General features: G+C 39.0%; 1 protein-coding gene across 2 annotated transcripts in view; it reads left to right on the top strand.

Annotated features, from left to right (window-relative positions):
* Positions 1 to 8,502, top strand: part of wdr45b (WD repeat domain 45B) — a 58,783-nt gene that overhangs the window by 26,830 nt on the left and 23,451 nt on the right. For both annotated transcript variants that reach the window (XM_020608940.1, XM_020608939.1), the window contains exon 2: positions 1,378 to 1,452. In XM_020608940.1, coding sequence (XP_020464596.1) covers positions 1,378 to 1,452 — 75 coding nt within the window. The remainder of the gene's footprint in view (positions 1 to 1,377; positions 1,453 to 8,502) is intronic.

Below are 8,502 nucleotides of genomic sequence, written 5' to 3'. Positions count from 1 at the left end.
TTAGTACTGTAGGAGTCCATTTCTGTCATTATCATGTTGGTGTGTGACATTTACAATAAATTGTGTGTGTGTGTGTGTGTGTGTGAGAGGAAGGGATGGGTGATGTTCATGTGTGCCCATGTGTATGATGTGGCTCTTTGCGGTAACACAGTAAAAAATGTGGCTCTTGGTCTCTGACTGGTTGGCCACCCCTGTTATATAATATCTTTTTTGGCCAAGATTGGCCCTGAAATGCAGAAAAGGTCAGAGTTACTATTTGGAAGAGCATTAAAAGAGCAACAAAGCCTGAGAGTGACCATCTCTATAAAAATAGTGTAGAGTTGACAACCTTGATTTAACAATGGAAAAAAATTGTAGATATAAAGCAATAACTGCCAGTGGCATGATGTCTCAAAAGGCGTATAAGGGCTGAGCATGTAAACATAAAGTAGCAGTTATTACTGTGACAGACACGGACACTGATTAATTTGTCGGCAGCCACTGCCAACAAAGTGCCTCAGCTCGGTTCCGGCTATATTCACCCAGCAGCAGTTCTCGATATTAATGGGAGAATCAAATTGTCTGTCGCCCTCTGTAGTAAACTATAACAAACACTGCTCCGCCTGGTGGATGTATACAACACTGGGTGGCTTGCACACACTGTGCTTACAGGGGCATTAACGGTGTGGCGCTGTGATCACTGTGTCATGACAGAGGATATACAGTAAGACCAGGGGCCGTGCGCGGAAGAAGTACTCAGATCCTGTGTAAAAATACTCTGTTACAGTCCTGAATTCAAAATGTTAAGTAAAAGTACAAAAGTATTAGCATCAAAACATACTTAAAGTACTAAAAGTACACATTATACAGAATGGCACATTTCACATTTCTCTCATAAAATTGTATTATAGCTATGGATGCATTATTGTGTGCATCACATTTAATGTTGCAGCTTGGAAAGAGGGACCTATCTTATGTGTTTAATTTGAATTACTGCTCAGTAGCTTGTGAATTTTCACTACAAATTTATAGGGTCTTAGAACTTTTTTTTTAATTAGCCTGGTTATGAAAGTAACTAGTATCTTAGGTTAAAATAAATGTAGTGGAGTAAAAGTTACAATAGTTGCCTCTAAAATGTAGTGAGGTGTGACTAACTATAAAGTAATAGAAAATGAAAATGGTAAAGTACAGATACCTCAAAACTATACCGAAGTACAGTACTTCAGTAAATGTACTTAGTTACTTTCCGCCACTGCTCCTCAGTTTCTTCTTGGTATGTGCGTTGGTGGTCATTGCTGTATAGATTCAGGGTGTCGGGAAGATTCTTTAGTCTTTAATTTTGTTTACGACTTGATATGAAACCAACTGTTCAGTAAATTTATATTTGTCTGTCTGCAGGATGCTTTGCCTGTGGAATGGAAAATGGATTTCGTGTGTACAATACAGATCCTCTCAAGGAGAAGGAGAAGCAAGGTAACAAGCTTTATAGATATTGTGATTTATATGTAGACCAGAACATTTGACATTAGTGCTAGTAGGTTATTTACGCACATGCTGTACATGTTCAGTGTTAACACTGGTAATTGTAAACAGCCATTGATGCTTAAGGCAATATTTGTTTCAAACTGAGACAAATGACTGATTGTAACTTATTGAATTTGTGAGTGGTAGCGCTATATACAGTAACAAATTATGAAAGGAATAGAAGTGCTGTAGCAGACTTTGCTATTAATTAAAAAATGCAAAAGCTGTTACATGATGTAATTCAGAGCTTGCTTACTGTAGATCAGGGGTGTCAAACTCAATTGCACATGGGGCCAAAACTCAAAGCACACTTTAGGTCGCAGGCCGAACAGGATACATATTTATTGAACAGACGAACTAAATGTTTTTTGAACATAAATATGAATCGAAACAGACAGGATACAATATTATTTTAAAATAAATCAACTTGAACTTATAATCAGCAACCGAATTTCTGCTAAGGCTTACATTTGCAGACACCTGCTTTTTGTCTGGACACAAGATGTCGCACACTTTCATCATGCAGCTCTTCAGAAACTCTCCCTCGGTAAATGGCCGGGCTGATTTGGCTATCTCCTCTGCTGCAGTAAAACTTGCTTTCACAGCAGCTTCACTATATGATTTCGCTTTGGTGAAAACGTCTGCTGTGATGTCAGATTCCTCTTCAACTCCTCTACCTTCTGTAGCTTCTGCTCTGCATTCATGTTTTTTCAGCTTGTCCTGATGTTTTGTCTCATAGTGCCGTCTTAGGTTATATTCCTTAATTACAGCAACTTTAGCTCCACAAATAAGACACAAAGGTTTACCGGCAATGTCAGTAAACATATACTCGGCCTCCCACCTGTTTTGAAAGGTTCTGTTTTCAGAATCAACTTTTCTCTTGGCTATTGTTAGGGGCTAGCTTTGATTTGAAATTAGGATTGTATACATCAACAGGCGCTTGATTGATCTGACGTAATTGACGTGGGAATGATCGCAGGTAGCCTATCGTTCGGTAAGGCAGCTGTTGCGCTGCATTATTGGATTTGTAGTTTGTGTGTTATCGCCGCTTCATATTGCCGGGCCATTAAAAAAAAAAAAAAAGATATATAAAATGATCTCGCGGGCCCAGATGTAATGGTACGCTAGGCCGGATGCATCCTCTTTTTGTTTTGTTTTTTTTGTTTGTTTGTTTTTTATTCCTACTCCTCGTTTTTAAGTTAACTCCCCCAAAACGGAGATGATAGTGGTTGAAATCTTAACTTGTGAATTGGGACAACCCTTCACGACCTCTGCATGATTGGTAGTTAATGACAATGGTTAGCCTAAGTAAACGGTAATGTTAACTTAACCGTTTTCATTATCTACGAGTTGTCGGAAATGCTGAATAACATAATGCCCTCTTCAGTAGTGTTTTCTCTTGTGTGATCTATGAGCATCAGTTTGTGATTTTCAATAGCAAATAAGAAAAATGCCAGGATAGATATGTTTTTGACACCAGAAAATGTTGGTTGATTTGTTTGAGGAGCTTAGCATTGACTGCAGGTAAGTTTTGTTGTAGTTAGCCTCACACCATTTAGTTTTGAGTCTGTCTTGTGAAAACCCTACGTTTGAAGCGCTATGTAGCTCTACCACTTCACCCAACCCCTCTGCCCCTACCACTATACTGAATGCAAAAAATGGAAGGATAGGGGCAAGTGAGTGAACTGGGATTGGGTCAAAGTGTTGGAGGGTCCACAATAGACCTGCACAATATGAGAAAAATATGCAATGTGTGATAACACTGCTCCTTATTGTGATGATGACAAGATAAATATTTTGTGTATTTTAGCTATACAGTTCTTATATCTTTGTTTTAATAGATACACTAACTTAGAACCCAAACATTAAATAGCCTATGCCCACTGAGTAGCCAATACAAATTAGGGTTAATAACAAGGTCCTACAATTAATTTTCAGAGACAAGGTTTTAACTGGCATACAGATGCAGCAATCTGAAATTGCTGGCTGGACTGCAGTGGAACCCTGCAGTGATCGCAGCACCACCTTGTTAACACTTCTAAGCACTGTGTGTGCAAGCCACTGGCAATGTTGTGTATATATCCTCCAGGTGGGGCAGTGTTTGTCTTGGTTTACTGAAGAGGCCGACTGAAATTTTGATTCTTCCGTTAATGTTCGGAACTGCAGATGGGTGAATATAGTAGGAGCGCCGGACTGAGCTGAGGTGCTTGGTTGGCAGTGGCTGCCGACAAATTAATCAGTGTCTGTCACAGTAATGGCTACTATTTCGTTATGCTTACATGCTCAGCCCTTTATACGCCTTTTGAGACATCATGCCACTGGCAGTTATTGCTTTATAATCTACATTTTTTTTTTCCATTGTTAAATCAAGGTTGTCAACTCTACACTATAAAAAAGAGATGGTCACTCTCAGGCTTTGTTACTCTTTTATGCTCTTCCAAATAGTAACTGACTTTTTCTGCATTTCAGGGCCAGTCTTAGGCGGGAAAAAAAGACACTCGCGCTCCTAAAAATTATATTCTTATGTTGCCTATACAACTACACTGCAAGTGCTGAGATCTTTTGTACTGAATGTATTTGGTTATTTTATAGTATTCTGATGCAACATAACATTAATTCTTGAATGAATGATGGCTGCATTTTTCTATACTAAAGCAGCAGAGATATACAGTATGTAGAAGGGTGTATGGCAAAAGCACAGTGGGCACTGCTGTCACATCAGTGGCTTGAGTTCGGTTTTGAATTCTGCTTTAAAGTTTAATTTGAAGCTGCTTTTAAGTTTTGCCTTGCCTGAACCAAGTGCTGCGAGTCAACACATAACCATAATAAAACTTGTTAAACCCTGTCTTGTTAAACCCAGCAGTGGTCATGGTATTGTGTTTGAGATAAATATAGAGTAGATTAGTTTACACTTTAGCTCTGGACACACTCCTCAGATATCTTTTGTATTTACATCACTTCAGGTTTTTCTGCTTTTGTTCCTCCACAGGTTTATCTACTTGATCTATGTAAAGGCCAAGTCATGCTTTCTGTATCCACTAAAGTCAATGTAATTTTCATCATCTTCTCAGGTCTGCAATGGTCCTCTCTCAGAATGCACCATTATTAATATGCTAATGACTGCACACAAGTCTCTTATCCTGCTAATGATGTGATTAGCACAATGCAGTTTTAACATTAGCCACTGTAAACTAAGTAAATGCTACGCAACATGATCTCAACTAATCACACAAAGTATGTTTGAGCACTTGTGCAAGTTACTTAAGTTACAAAGCAACTGACAACTTAGAGCCATTGCTTTCAAAGACATAGGAAGAGTGCCAGACACAAGGGAAGCCATACCTACAGTGCCTTGCGAAAGTATTCGGCCCCCTTGAACTTTGCGACCTTTTGCCACATTTCAGGCTTCAAACATAAAGATATAAAGCTGTAATTTTTTGTGAAGAATCAACAACAAGTGGGACACAATCATGAAGTGGAACGAAATTTATTGGATATTTCAAACTTTTTTAACAAATAAAAAACTGAAAAATTGGGCGTGCAAAATTATTCAGCCCCTTTACTTTCAGTGCAGCAAACTCTCTCCAGAAGTTCAGTGAGGATCTCTGAATGATCCAATGTTGACCTAAATGACTAATGATGATAAATAGAATCCACCTGTGTGTAATCAAGTCTCTGTATAAATGCACCTGCACTGTGATAGTCTCAGAGGTCCGTTTAAAGTGCAGAGAGCATCATGAAGAACAAGGAACACACCAGGCAGGTCCGAGATACTGTTGTGGAGAAGTTTAAAGCCGGATTTGGATACAAAAAGATTTCCCAAGCTTTAAACATCCCAAGGAGCACTGTGCAAGCGATAATATTGAAATGGAAGGAGTATCAGACCACTGTAAATCTACCAAGACCTGGCCGTCCCTCTAAACTTTCAGTTCATACAAGGAGAAGACTGATCAGAGATGCAGCCAAGCGGCCCATGATCACTCTGGATGAACTGCAGAGATCTACAGCTGAGGTGGGAGACTCTGTCCATAGGACCACAATCAGTCGTATACTGCACAAATCTGGCCTTTATGGAAGAATGGCAAGAAGAAAGCACTTTCTTAAAGATATCCATAAAAAGTGTTGTTTAAAGTTTGCCACAAGCCACCTGGGAGACACACCACACATGTGGAAGAAGGTGCTCTGGTCAGATGAACCCAAAATCGAACTTTTTGGCAACAATGCAAAATGTTATGTTTGGCGTAAAAGCAACACAGCTCATCACCCTGAACACACCATCCCCACTGTCAACCATGGTGGTGGCAGCATCATGGTTTGGGCCTGCTTTTCTTCAGCAGGGACAGGGAAGATGGTTAAAATTGATGGGAAGATGGATGGAGCCAAATACAGGACCATTCTGGAAGGAAACCTGATGGAGTCTGCAAAAGACCTGAGACTGGGACGGAGATTTGTCAACAACAAGAATCAACAACAAGTGGGACACAAACCAGATCAAAAGGTACAATCAGTGTTTGGAGCATTACTTGACACCCTGCTCACAAAAATCAGTTAATTTCAGTAGCACCAGTTTACACTAACTATACATTTAAACATTTTAATTCCTTAAAGCTGCAATTTGGCTGACTGAACTTATGTGAGTGATGATTTTCAGTGTCACAGAAATACCAAGTTGTGCCTAAAATACTGTCACAGTGTACTGATAGAGGTATTTGATCAAACTCACCTGACTTTTATGAAGTTTGGTGCTTTGTACCATCATTTATCACAGTCAGTTCAACAGGTTTTAGCTACCATTTATTTGTGTGTGCAACAAGTTTAGCCGGTCAGTACCTCAGGTTTTGTCCCTCACTGTCTCCCAGTGTGGACAGTTACAGAGAACTTTCAAACTGGAATGAAGAGTGTGTGCAATCAGATGAGTCAACAGTATCAGCAGCAGGAACACCACCGTTTACATTCAGTTTGAGAGTTTCTAACTGCTTTCTACTTTATTTTTTTTTAACGTTTATATTGACTAAACAAACAGAATGGCAAACAACCATATAGCAAAGAAATAGCTTAAAATCAACATAGAATTTTATTTTGTGAAAAGTATATAAATACGTGAACAAACACTAGGTCTGCTCTGACTTTCAAGATTTCAGTTTTATAGCTAAAAGCTGCCACCATTTCTGTGCTTTGTACGATCATGGCTGTAATGTTGAATGATTCTGTTTTGATCTATGTGGTTCAGATCACCTACTTGAACATGTACACATTCTGCAGGTACTAGTGTGTTTAGTATCATCTACCTCCACCAAGTGCATATTAGTAAGGACACAAAATAACCACAGGAGGAGCTGCAACATAAAGGACTGTAGACCGTAAATGCCACTGAATGACTTTCAAAATGGACAGCACAGTAATGGCTATGGTTTGACTTGCCGACAACCTCCCACAAGTACCTCCAGCTCAGATGTTTGATCACAACCTCCTGGCAGATCATGCAGACCTTTTCCAGACTGGTACTCAGCTGCTGTGCTGATGAGGTGCCTCACCACTACTGGCTCCTCCACTGAGAGACAGGCAGGTGACCTGAAACACCATCACAGATGCATGCTGGGTAAGGCCTTGTGGGCAGCTGGTGGGAGCTGGATAATGTGAAGTAAGGGTTCAGGAAAAAAAAAAAAAAAAAGCAACGGAGACAGAAGAAACCTCCCAAGCTGCCATAGCTGTAATCGCAGCAAAAGGTGGCGCTACAAAGTATTAACTTAAGGGGGCTGAATAATTTTGCACGGCCAATTTTTCAGTTTTTTATTTGTTAGAAAAGTTTGAAATATCCAATAAATTTCGTTCCACTTCATGATTGTGTCCCACTTGTTGTTGATTCTTCACAAAAAATTACAGTTTTATATCTTTATGTTTGAAGCCTGAAATGTGGCAAAAGGTCGCAAAGTTCAAGGGGGCCGAATACTTTCACAAGGCACTGTAACACTGCAACACAGACACCATTCTCCACTGTTGCAGACGTAACGTTAACAACAACACAACCGAGTGCTCTGCTCTTCTCCCCTCCCCTTCACAACAACATACACTCCGTTACCAAAAACCAGCAAAGGAAGAAGTAGCCTACTTAGATTCTTTACTGAAGTAAAATTAGCTGTACCAGAGTGTAAAAATACTCAAAGCCTTACATTCGTAATATTAAGTGAAAAGTGTTTGCATCAAAATATAACCTGAAGTACCAAAAGTAAGAGTATTCATTTTGCAGATTGGCTTATTATTATTATTATTATTATTATGTTTATCACATTTGATGCTGTTGCTGGTAAAGGTAGTACTATTTTTAAAAGTACTTAACCTGCTGCTGGTTAGCAGTATGTAAAGTATTTGGTTTTGATGCTCATCAGAACCAGTTAGCTTAACTGTCTAAGCTTTATGAGCAACTCAGTGGGCAAAGGACAGAAATTGATTGACACACAATAAACCAAAGTAAGAGCCAAAATATAGTACCCTTCTTTTTTTATTGAATTAAATCATTTTTGAATTGAATATTCTGAATTGAATTGTATTGTGGAACGAAGAATCAGAATCAAATCAAATCATGAGAGATTCTTACCCTAAGTTGTTTGGAAAAACATACATTTTGTGTTTTACAAGCTTTTAAAGATGAATTTATTGAAATGACAGCAATTAAAGAGACATTTTAAAACTTGCACCTAGAAACTTTGATTATAATAGCACTGCTCAGTGAGTGACAGCTACTCTGTGGTCCTCATTCAAAGCTGTTCAGCTCATGACTGAATAATTTAAACCAAGCAGTTCTGCTGTGCACAGGAACACAGTATTTTGACAAATTAGCAACCTTTTAAGTATGGGGACATAGAAGAGTAAGTTTCCCACAAAGATGGCTAAAAATGTGACTTCGCACACTAAGTAACTAGCTTTAACTGCTGGTTATTTACTGCAAGTGCTCATTGACCAAGTGTGCCAATCCATTTGATGGGAATTCATTTTGGAAAT

Source organism: Monopterus albus, unplaced genomic scaffold (assembly GCF_001952655.1).
Source record: "Monopterus albus unplaced genomic scaffold, M_albus_1.0 scaffold96.1, whole genome shotgun sequence".
NCBI lineage: Eukaryota > Metazoa > Chordata > Actinopteri > Synbranchiformes > Synbranchidae > Monopterus > Monopterus albus.
The sequence above is the reverse complement of the archived record's forward strand: the minus strand, read 5'-3'. Positions and strand labels throughout refer to the sequence as shown.